The 12,606-nt window shown below is 42.9% G+C and overlaps 2 protein-coding genes across 9 annotated transcripts in view; one reads left to right on the top strand and one right to left on the bottom strand.

Annotated features, from left to right (window-relative positions):
- Positions 1-12,606, top strand: part of ARL13B (ARF like GTPase 13B) — a 672,441-nt gene that overhangs the window by 332,241 nt on the left and 327,594 nt on the right. The gene's annotated exons all lie outside the window — the stretch shown is intronic.
- STX19 (syntaxin 19) overlaps positions 5,964-12,606 on the bottom strand; it is a 62,804-nt gene continuing 56,161 nt past the window's right edge. For both annotated transcript variants that reach the window (XM_085622335.1, XM_085622336.1), the window contains exon 3: positions 5,964-11,109. In XM_085622335.1, coding sequence (XP_085478461.1) covers positions 10,177-11,058 — 882 coding nt within the window. In that variant the 5' untranslated portion in view covers positions 11,059-11,109 and the 3' untranslated portion in view covers positions 5,964-10,176. The remainder of the gene's footprint in view (positions 11,110-12,606) is intronic.

The raw sequence follows: 12,606 nt of genomic DNA, 5'->3' as shown, positions 1-12,606 counted from the left end.
ACTGTCCTGGGCAATTTCTTCTGCAAGTCTCATCCCTCCCCAGCACCCGCATCTCACACATATCCTCTAGTCTAGATGATTAGGACGCCCATGCAGTTCCCTTTTCTGCATTCTCCTCGCCTTCTTGTTTTGTCCTTTTGTTCTAGTCTGATCTGTTTCCCAGGACATGTTTTAGACAGTTTCCGTTCTTCTAGCATTTTAATGTACATGCATGTATAATTCGGGTATGAGAAGCGGTTTGGTCCACATAGTGAATACAACAGAAACTTGCAATTGAATACTGCAACTCTGCAAGCACCCGTTAGATTCGTGTTCATTTCACTCACACTTCCCATGGCAGACAGGCTGGAGTGTTGTCACTGTCAGACGGGGCAGTGGACTGACCAGCGTAGCTGCCAATCGTCCAGATTCTCGCCTGTGGGAACTACTATTTGAGGCCAAAGGAACCGGGAATGTATTGCTTCATGCTCTTGGAATTTTGAGTACCCCAGTTTTGGGACTGGGACTTCGCCACATGCGCTCAGTCGATGCAAAGAAAATTATTGAAGTCAGATGTTTCTCCCTGCAGGGCATGAATAATAGATGTAAACAGTGAACTTTACGTTGTGCCGTTTATTCCCCATTTCAATTATTTTTAGACTAACATTGGAATTGTGAAGATCCTTCTCACGCTCGCTCAACAACGACGATAAATCTGTTGTACTGCTTCCTGGTTTCTTAGGTTTTCTGGAGTGCAAACGGGATACCAAAGGGCTTCAATCCAAGCTTATTACATGATATGGGAGGGAATCATCTGCTTGCAGCAATTTTCAGCAATAGCACATTCACGTGCTTGAAAGTTCAAAAGGCATTGGCAGTTGATGGAAAGTTCCAAAGTAAACCGTTCAGTTATTGTATGTAATACGCCCAGATTCTTTCACATTCTCAATTTGTGGGTGTGCCTGCCATCTAGTGGTGCTACAGAAAACGAATTATATGGCTGTTTAATACAGTTTTAGTCGCCTGGTATCTTGTATGCACCTGTGTGTGTATTTGCTTTTATTCCATTTCGCTTTGTATTCCTATCAGAAACTACTTCTGTTTTGCTCAATTAATTCCCAGGAGAACCTAACCCGGGGTTTTTGGATCCTTTTTATGGTGACTTTTTCTTGTTGATTTTTTCCTTTCATCTCCTCCTTCCTTCCTTATGCTGCATGGGCCCTTCATTGATTTCTGTGGGTTTCCATGAGTAGTCATTTCGTAGCACCCTGGCGTGCATACAGAGGAAGGGTTCACCTATTCAGAAAGAAGTTGGATTTCATAATTGTGAGAAAGAGTCGGGAGTTATGTACATGGCGCCTTCCTCTACGCAAGGTACCAAGAACCCTTGCTACTACAGGAGTCACTACCCAGCCGATACACAGGCCCTGTCCGAGTGGTGCAGGAATTTCCCAAGAAGGCGAAGCTGACAGTTTCCTAGACCATCTACCCTGGTACCTCACAATATGTTCCACACAGATAATTTACTCATGGCCTTGTAGAAAGGTGTATGTGCAAACTGTCAAGAAGCAGAGGACCGTCTGCAATATTTTGCTGAGCGGTCAAGATCGGGTGCGATGTTGCAGACCCCTTGCACCAGAAGGTTGAGTTCATCGCCTGCGTGCGGGTCCTGTATTATAGTTTCTTGAGGCTCCATTGATTGCAAGGATTTGAATTGGAAAGCAGAGCACAACTCCTCCTGGCAGTAGTCTGTCCTAGCCCCAGTCTGGCATAGACCCCTCTCCAGGCCCCTCCTCTACTTCTGTTGTTGGGTCAGGTCCCCGATCAAGACGAGAGGCTATTGAGTAGAAAAGTGTGCCGCAGGCTATGGCACATACCCACTGTTTACCCTGAAGCTCAGAAGGCATAAAAAACGAGCAATGCAAAGTTAATAGTTCTGGGTTAAATGTGCTAATGCATGCAGCAGTAACACATTGAAGCAAGACGCACAAGAGGGAGCCAGCAGAAGGGGACAGAGAGCTCCTTTGTTGTAAAATAGAACCTCACGAAGCTCAATGCAAGCAAACATAGAGACGGAAGGATACAGGCTGTAGCAGCATAAGATGATAGATGACTACTAGTTTGGGCTGAACCAAGACATTAATGGCAGAGTCTGTCCAATAGCTCAATGAAGAAAGCCATCAGTTTAAATGGGCTATATTAATGCCCACTCTGTTTACAGGGATCTCAAAATCCAGGCCCAAAAAGAACATTGAGGCACCCGTTCCTGCTGAGGTAGCTCTGCAGGAAATCCCATGTCAGTGATGTTGGGTGGTTATCCAAACACTAGCGATGCACCATAACCAAAAGTGTGCGACTCCGCTGCTTTGCCGTTTCACTCTGTGGATGATAATGACTCTCTCTGGTTTGTCCAGCACAACAGTTGAGCTCTCAGTATTCCTGCCAGGTACCAGTGGTCAGAACAAAGTGGCCAGCAACAGTGCCTCCTTAATGGGTAGTGGGCTCCATGATGGAACATTCAAATCTTTTTGGATCTGGAGAAGCTTCCATACCCCTCTGGCCTCTTTTGGTCCACTGTATTATTTGCCTCAATTGTCTTCATTTTGTCCTGAGGCTACTTCCTGGGTGAGTGCAAATTTTAAAGCCAGAGTGTCCCCCATGGTGGTTCTGCCCAGGGCCTACGTGCAGCTCTCACCTTCCATGGGGGAGTATCCAACTATTTCTGATGTTGCTCTCTTGGCCAGTTGAGCCAGGCCACCTGACTCGACTGGCACAACCTGGTCTAATTCAGTAACCTGTCCAACCTCATCCCAGGGTGCCCTTGTTGGTCCTTCTGTTGTGGATGATTCTTCTGGGGAGCTACATGCCAGTCCCTCTCCCGGCAGTGGTACCTGCCTGGAAGATGCAGACATTGACCCTGACACTGGTACTGGTGAACACACAAACCTGCATCTCACCAGGTACTACTGCATGGTCATGGGTACGGATTTGGAGATGCTGTCCTTTGCAGCAAAGCACACCTGCCAGAGAATGGGGGTATTTATGCCCTGATTGCAGCAGCTGGAACCTCACCAAGGTCATACCTGGCCATAGAAGTCCCAGTGGTAGGCCCAAGGCATGTGGAGGAAGTCCAGGAGATGTGAAGGAAGCCCTTCTTTGAGCCTTTGATTTCTGGAACATTCTACACCAAGTGCAGAGCCAGCAAAGGCTGTCCTTTCTCTGTCTAGGAATTCCCCGGATTAGTCTCTGATGGTAATGACTGGTTCCTGGAAGTGAAAAGTAATGTCCTCTACATGGGTAAAGTACTAAAATGCGTGGGAAGATCATCCAGGTGGACTGTCTGTCCCTTTGCTAGGCCGGTGTCAGTGTCAACATGTTCAGCTAAGCCGAACCATAACGCTCAGACAAATCATGAGGCTGTTGTCATGGTGACAGCAGCGTCGGGACTGGCTTAGGGGAGCCTGGGTGCTGTCAGGAGTCAGCAGGACATCAAGAAGAGGTTGCGGCTGGTTACCGGCGATGCGACGAGCAGGTAAGTCTTTTTTTTTTCTCTTTCTAAATCCCCCCTCCCTGCCCCCGCCACCGTTAGCAACAAGCCACCACTGCATACATGTGAGGGAAGCGTTTGATTCCATGTCCACAACTGGACCAAAATAACTAAAGATGCATTGATGCGGTCAGCAGTGAAGTTATGCTCTACATCTGCCGCACCCTTTTGTAGCCAAGCCACTTCTGCCACAGTCTGCATCCCAAGAATGCTTGCAGGAGGATGATACATCTGTTTCATTAAGAGCAGTTGAGCTGCCCCCCATTTCAGAAAGAAGGTTCAAGTAGCACTTGATTTATGCTATTGTTTTCTGCATCTGAGGACCAGCACTGTTTTTGGGGGTGGTACACTTTAATGGTGGACATTAATGAATCATTGCAGTTTCACAACTGCTGTGAGAAAGGTTGGGTTGGAGTGTGCTTCCCTCTCACACTCCAGCCTTAACTTTTCCCAAGGAAAAGAGACACCGCCAGGGCCCTGGTGCTTGACTACTCACACCTTCCTCCCACTGTCATCTGCGTTTAGGTGGGTAGAATGTACTAGGTCGGGTCATGCATGCAGCTGCGCATGATCACCTCAGTTAATGTCGATCTGTGGTGCACTGTGACTCCCATTATCTACTTGCCACTATCAGAACTGAGGAGGTGAGTCCATATTCCAAATATTTCCGTACTGATAAAAGATTGCGTTTCACTTCAGCAGGCATATTTTCCCAGAAATGCTGGCATTAACTGTTTACATTGCTGATTTTGACCAGGGGTCCTGTAATGAAGGTATAAGATCTACTCCTACTCCCTCCCCCGACATCACTTGCTACTTGTTTTTAAAGTTAAGAAACATATATTGAGGTTAGCGTGTGCTGTCTTCTGTATGACTTTCTATGAGTTCTGCTTATTTACCAACATCCCATCTCAAACAGAAAGCAATTTACATGTCCCAGAATGCATCTTACTGTTTACTTAAATGTCAGTTCATAATGAAGGTGTAACTCATGATAGAGTTACATTTGGCAACTATCATAATTTAACTGTAATACACACACCAGCCAATTGAGTTTCAGCTCCTAGTTGTACAAATTACCAATATATTTCTTGTAATCAGATCATGCTACAAGTAGGAAACTGATTTGAAGGAGGATATATTGTTAACCGGTCCAAACCCTTGGCACAAACAGTGTAACTAAACAGACAATTTTACATATTTGAAGTTCCTTTTGTCGGAGATGGAGAACATCACTCATTTTCTAAAAATGTTACTTAATGTGGAATTGTTTGTCTGTATCTTTCCGGGATGTTTTAACCTTTAACAGGTATCTTTGTTTGGCAGTATTAATTGAAAGAGCTTTTTGGTATGTGGCTTGAGAAGCTACATAAACCATCATCCACTCTGATTGGAGTGTCCTGTTTTCTGGTAAAACAAATTCTAACTGATACAGTCGTACCATTGAATACTTGCTTCTCAGTAGAAACCAGAAAACACAACATTTTACTGCACTTAAACTCCATTGACACCATTTGGTGTGAAGTACATGGAAGTGAAACCCGCATCTAAAAACCTTTCCATGATGAATGACGCGCTGTGCCTGACTTGAGCCCATGGTAAACCATCACCAAGGTCGCAAAGCTCCGAGGACATTCTTCCCCTCCCATACCTGCCACTTTGGATGCATAGGTCATCTCATCCGGCTTCAGCTCGCTTTTCCCAGCAGACTGCTGTGTGGAAGCTAGCAAATTCACAGTATCACTATGAGGCATTGCTCTGATGCCATCCTTCAATGAAAGCAGTCCCTTTTTTGACTTACGTTTGACTGTTTTTTAACAATATTTCAATTTGTGAATATTGTTGATTTTATAAGTTAATTTATTAGTTATAGAAATCGCTCCACCTTTTTTCTCTCCGTTTTTTAAGATAATTTCCTGTTTTGCCAGAAGAATGCAGTCTTGAATGTTCTATATGAAAGCATGTCGCCCTGTTTCCAGAATGCATAAAAGACATTGTCCATAAATAAATGCAAACCTAAAAACAGTAACGTTTTTCATTCTTGATCTGCTGTTAAAAAAACAGCCAATGAGCATAGTAATATGTTTCCTAGGTTTACTTTCCTGTAGCCTGTTCTGTAAAGATTCTATGAAGAGAAATGGTAGTCCATGGCAATATTCACTTTTCATTAAGGACTTTAAGCAGACTGTAGCTAGGGCAATTGAGAAATATTAGGTAACTATTTGAGAAGATACACTTCTTGTAGCATATGATAAAATAAGCAACAGTGCAATTATGTGGTTAGGGCTCAAAGTACAATTCTGCAACTCGCAGGCAAACTTTGTAATAATATCGTATTGTGCATGAGATATAATCAAATTAAGGTCGCAATAGCATGATTTTTAGCTTATATATTTATAAGTTTCAATAATGCCTTTAAAAAACAGATAGACACGTATTTGGCTGGTGTGTTTTTATTTTATGATGTTAAATACATGGAAAGAACAAAATAGGCATTCAAATGATTACAAAACACTGGTCTATGACAAAACAGCATTCATATAAAAACACACGGGTACAGTAGAAAAGATGTAAAAAAAAAACAGCAAGAGGCTGCGCTAGCTGGGTTGTGAGGCAAAACAGGAAAAAGAAAAAATGAAGCATTTGGACTACTCACAGAATATTATTGCTGTAGCGCAATACATTTCTAGCCTCCTACTTACAGTACAAACCGAACAGACCACGATTGACCCCTTTAAGGGATAAGGATGGGTCATTTGCATCTAGATGCTTATAAAATATCCGGTGTCTTTCTAGACTTCTTCCAGATATTGTATGATGCAAATACCTATGTTAACTCTTCGGATAGCTCAACATATCTCAACAAACTCCATCTCCCTAAATTTGATCCCCTGTGCCGGTCTCTTCTTAATCAGCCCAATACAGAGGTGAAACTCTAATCAGCTATCAAATCTCTCAAAGTTGGTAAAGCCCCCCAGGCCAGATGGCCTTATTGACCAATTTAACAAATAGTTCAGGAAAGAGCTGCAACTGCCCCTACTAGACCTCTTTCATGACTATACAGGAACCAGATACATGGGGCGGAACCACTGCAGAAGTGATCATTGCCCTTATACCCAAAGAAGGCAAAGACCATTCCCATCCTAAAAACTACAGGCCAATTTTACTCATCAACCTAGATTGCACGCTTTATGCTAACATTTTGGCCAAATGCATCTAGCCAATGCTATCGGTCCTGATCTGCCCGTACCAAGTGAGTTTTCTCAAAGGCAGGCTCTCTAATGACAATACAAGGCTGTTAGGGCATGCACTACTGATTGCTAAAATCAAAAACTAACCAGTAGCGGCCCTAGCACTTGATGCTGAAAAAGTATCCGACAAAGTTGCATGGCCTTTCCTGAAAGCCACATTGTCCGGTTTCAATTAATGCAAGTCATTTATAAAGATAGTTATGGCCCTATACTCAAACCCCAGTACCAAAATCCTGTCTAATGGTGTACGTTCCCATTCAAACAAGGCACGAGACAGGGTTGCCCTCTGTTCCCCTTATTTTTCCTCTCAATTAACGTAGTAACTTAATCAGCCTAAACATCAATGGCACCTCTTTTAAAACGGCAGTCTACGGTGATGACATTCTAATAATGACAGAGCACGCAAACACTGCTATCCATGAAATTATGGCCAAGATCGAGGACTACTCCCTGGTCTTGGGGTATACCTTTAATAGGGATACATCTGAGGTCTGTCCCCTTAACCTTATCTGTACCAAAGAGGTCTTATGCTCCTCTGGCATAGCGTGGCAACCCAACTTTCTTAAATATTTATGCCTCGGATTCAATGATAACCTCACTAAATCTATCCGACATAACGAGTCCTTGGTTCTTCAGAAGGTTGAACAATTCCTAGACGGATGGTCGCAAAAATTCCTGACATTGTGGGGCAAATTTGAATCCATAAAAATGGTTAGCACTTCGCCTGTTAATTATTTACGAAGCATGTCCTCCATCCCCTGCTGAGATAAATTTTTCCTAGGTTAGACCGCTTTCCTTAACAAATTTGTTTGGAACTCCAAAAAAAACCACCTTGTATTTCCCTAACAAAATTGTCATCCTAAGCATCTTGGAGGAGCTAATCTTGCTGATTTCAAGAAGTACTAACTAGCGTTCTTGATCGCTCAAGGTGATAAATGGCTAAACTGGATCCCTCACTTCGCACCCCCTTGGCTGTCCTTAAAACAACTATTTGTTGACAACCTATCCGGGATGTCTCTTCTAACCATCTCCAGAGATCCCCACTCTTTTTTTATAATCTAATTTTGAAACACACTAGAAACTCCTTACTATATTTCGATCTACGCCTCCCGACTGTGAGAGTCACATTCCCTACAAATCTCTATCTGGTTTAATAAAGACATCAAATGCGATCCCATCATATCCATAGGAAGTTCATGGAGATCGAAAGAAATCTCTACAGTGGGGGGGCCTTGGCTCCAGACTAGACGCTCTTTCGTTTTACGATATTAGACATAAATATGACATTACTTCTTCTGACTTTTACGACTTCCTTAAACTCAAAGTAGCCATCTCCAAACACAAAGCCTTTCCTTGGAAACAAACCTCGTTTCCAAGTTTTCGATCATTATTCAAGAAAAGGGGACATGTTGCCTCCAAAATATGTGCCAAAGTCAAACCACCAACTATCTCGCTATATAGCACTACTCAAAAGAAGTGGTGCAGTGACTGGTTCCAAGACTGATTTCCTAACCTGTCAGATATTGAATTGACAAAATTGTGGGATTTCCCATTCACAAGGGAAATATCACCAAAACTTGAACTGACCAAACTACATATTCTTCATAGAACCTTCTGGACTCTGCACCGCTTAGTCACATTAGGGCTTATTGAAAAAGATACCTGCTGGACCTGTAAATCTGAGAATGCGGATCTTTGCTACATGGTGTATCAATTCCCACTGCTACACAATTTCTAGACTAAGGTTTACAACACTATCAATGGCATTTTCAACACCAATATCCCTAAGAACTTTTTGTTTCTCGTCTGTAGCATCTTTAACCACCCACTCAAGACTGCACTACAGCGAGATAAATTTCATCTAATTGATCTCATGTTCACTGTAGCCCATAAAACCATCCCTCTCCTCTTGGAAATCGCTGGGGAATGCCTCTAACAACGCATGGTGGGAATGGCTGAGATACATTAGAGGCGCACATTCCATTCTATCTACCCAATATCCCTGGTTCTCAGCTAATAAGGCTCTATGGAACAGCCTATATTGATAACTTGAACTGATCAATCCCCCCAAGATACAAATTGGAGATATTATTTTTGTGTGTTTTTTCTTTGTTACTATCCCCATTGCCATCTTGCACTCAGACTACCATGTCTTCTAGGGTAGGCTTAATCACTCACTCTACCAGGAGTTGTCAGGTTCTTTACGTCCGCTACCTGTGAGCTATGTGAACTATGACCATCTTTCATCTCTCCCTTCCCCCTTTCTCTGTCTTCCCCCTCCTCTTCTCTCTTGATACTTACCCACCATATGGTTGAGCAACGCAGACTTTAATATCTTACTGTAATTTGATGCCTGCTTCTGCGCCTTTGTACTCGATGTCCGTGGCTCATATACCATCGCAATGCTTTTAGTGTAGCCAATTCATGTATGTTTGCCAACCGCTTATTTTGTTCTAAAACTCTCATAAAAACTTTTGAAATTAGAAAAAAACAAAATATTATTGCTGATTTACATGTCACAATCAATTTTGAAGACAATCCACTTTGGGTTTTAATTGTTTTGGCTTGCGCTGTATGGCATTGTTTTCCATGTAGGTTCTGAAGATGTTTATTAGATTTTCCTGGTATTCTTCCTATGTGGGACCATGTTGGTCGCATCATACCACATAGAAATATGCATGGGATATGCCTGTAATGACTACATCTGGCCTACAATATTTTATCCAATTACGACAAAATGTCGAGCAGACCTTTTTGTTCTTGGACTGTTGCTAAAACGTCTGGAGCCATCCTCATCACTTTGAAGGCCTAACAAATGATATTTCAGCTTGGGTAATTTCAGCTTTTACCACATGCCATCAAGTTTAAATAATTCCTTCGAACTCATTTACTTCAGTTGGCTAAGGTTTTTTGAAAATTTCTTAAACATTTCTGTGCACCGTTGTTCCAAGTGAGCATTGTTCTTTATTGTGAAGCCATTTTGGGTTGATGGGTCTGTTACAGTTGTGGACTTCCTATCACTTATGTTTTTGTTTCGCCGTTTCAGTTCTGAGACTGCCTGGGGTGTCATTTTAAAGGAAAAGGTTGCATTTAATATCCAAATACAGTGTGCCTGATTCACAAAGCCATGGCAACAAAATCCGGTATTTACCCTTTTGTGTTGGGAATAGATTTCCTAATTTGTGACTTGTAGCAATCCAAAGAGAATACCAAGGATACTCCCAGAAACCGGAGTGTCCTAGATTTTAAATATGTGTTGGGATATGGAAAATATTACTGTAAAGGGAAGATTGTGCTAAGATTCCTGTTTATTTAACCTTTTATATGTCTATGGCTTTACATGTATTCTAGACACTATGAGGAATCATTATTGGTGCCCTGGTTTGAACTAGAATCCTCTCAGTCGCAACATGGACAACAACAGCAGCAAAGCACCCTGCAGGGATGCTTTTTCTTGTATTTAACAGCTAACTTAATTTGCTCTGTAGTTTTATGGACATAGTCTTCTGTATTTGCCGTGTTCATTTCAATGTTATTGATTACTTCTCCCTGTTCTTCCACCATCAGCGAAATTTGGAGAAAAAGGTCCCGTAATTCCTTCATTTGAGTTTCCAAGTTAAGAAGTTCCTTTTGTCTCTGCTCAATTGCAGAGAGTTGCGTTCTTGTAATCTTTATATCCGTGAGCACGTTTTCATTGAAGACGTCCCATTTGCCTTGTTCGACCATTTTTTCCAGTTCTTCCTCTGACACTTCTTTTCCGGCAACCTCAAGCTGACGCACAATGAACTTCTTACAAGCATCTTGCTTGGTTGCAATTGTGGTGTTGTACAGAAACATGGTCTTCTGAAAATGCCGGAACAAGGCAGCATGCTGGGACCGAAGTATCCTCGCGAGACCAGACGAGGCCCCATTCTCTCCTTCGGTCTTTTTTGCCTGTTTACTTAAAGCTTCTAGGCGCCGGTTAATATTTTCTGCTTGAATCTTTATTTCTCTGGTAATGTTGCTCTCCGTTTTCATAACACTAAACCTTCTCATTGAAGACACTAGAGTTCTTTGCTGCTCACCGAATAGCTCGATTTCGTGCTCCAAACGATTAATGTCCTCTCGTAGTTTCTGAATTTCATGCATGTGGCTCTCAACAACTGGCTCTTTTTCAAATACAATTGCTTGCTGTTGGAACTCTGTTTCAACCTCTTCCTTTGCACTGGGGTCATTTTCAATCTCTCCAGATGCTTCCAATTCCTTAGCCCGGAGCCTAAGTTCTTGCAGGCGATCTTTCATGTTTCCACGTCAGAGGGAACAGAAAGCAATGTTGAATTTTCTTTTCCAAACCTAGGAGAACACAAAATATGACTAATTAATTTCAAATAAAATATAATTATTGGTAACATCTGTAATTACTGTAATAGCTGGGCCACATTGATTTTGAGCCTCACAGCAATAATGTTGTTTAAAAATAGTGTCCCACTTTTAATAATGTATATTTAGAAATACTGTACAGTGCATTGGCTGGTAAGCTTATCAGCGTTCATTTACTCTGTTCCATAGATTAGGAAGTTCATTGTTAGAAAAGCACAAACAGTACGTTTCTAAGTGTGGATCTGTGTATAAATTACACAGTGGCATGTGCCTCTGTGTTTTTATGGTTCAGCTGCACTTTCAATTGATAAGGCATTTTTAGGTCTCGGGACCATCCGGTCTGCCGAAGGCAGAACCGGAAGTCGAGAGATTTAATGACTTGGAGAAGAGGGGCTTGAACCAGCCCCTCTTCTCCCCTGTTCTCCATTGGCTGGCCTCTTGAATGCTGGCCAGCCACTGGAGAAGAGGTCAGTCATTCAGATTAGGCCCCGTCCTTTTCGGATCGGAGGGCGTGTTTTTTGCAAGAAGTCTCAAGGAGGAGATAACAGCAAAACACGCCCCTGAATCCGAAAAGGACGCTGCGTTTCTCCGAGGCATTTCTGCTCTGCCTCGGAGAAAGGCGGTGGTGTGCTTTTAGTCATGAGCCTCGTGAGATCTGAATACACACAGCTCCCTCCCTCCTCTCGCGGTTTCTCGCCCCCTCTCTTTGCCCAACCTTTCCTCATTGTGTCTTTTTTTGTATGAGTGTATTTCGTATAACCCTGGGCCATCTGACGGTATTTGTAAAACCCAGAAGTCCATCTCGCGGAGGCTTTTCACCATTAATCAAACTGCCTCGGAATTGGAAAATAACGCTGACAGCCTTTTATCTGGAGAGAGGGGGAGGCGGCCCGGGCAGATGTATTTTATTGTGGCTGCGGATTTTCGCTCTCTCTGCGCACACAGACACACACACACAAAATACACAACCTGGTCCCCTGTGGGCCCCCTTCTGTCAGAGTCTGGCACAAAATGGCGGCTGTAAGAACGGGGACAAGCAGAGAAACGAAAAGCCCAAAATAAAAACAGTGTCTTTTTTTAATGTGTCTTTGTCAGTTGAAGACCGAATAAGCAACCCCCCCACCCCCCCACCGAATGTTACAACAATCTCGGAAGACCTGCGCCTAGGGTCAGTCAGTGGTGATGGATGTCAACAAATTCTGCATACCTCACTCGGAGACAGAAAACTTGCTTGCCCAAAATGGGATTTTTCAGTTCTCTGGTAGAGAGTTAGTGCGAGTGACGTTTCTGTCTTCGTGTTCCTGCGGTATATATTTCTTTAAACGGCTGAAAGAGAGTGTTCACGTGGGGTTAAACCCCGTTCAGTTCATACACCGCTTCTTTCAAAAATAGGAAGGTATGGCCTGGGGCTTTAATTGGGGCGGGTCCTGCCAGTGCTCAGCACCAACAGTAACTAGACACGGACATTGA

The sequence above is a fragment of the Triturus cristatus genome, chromosome 8 (genome assembly GCF_964204655.1).
Source record: "Triturus cristatus chromosome 8, aTriCri1.1, whole genome shotgun sequence".
NCBI lineage: Eukaryota > Metazoa > Chordata > Amphibia > Caudata > Salamandridae > Triturus > Triturus cristatus.
Note: the sequence above shows the minus strand (reverse complement) of the source record. Positions and strands in the feature narration are given on the sequence as shown.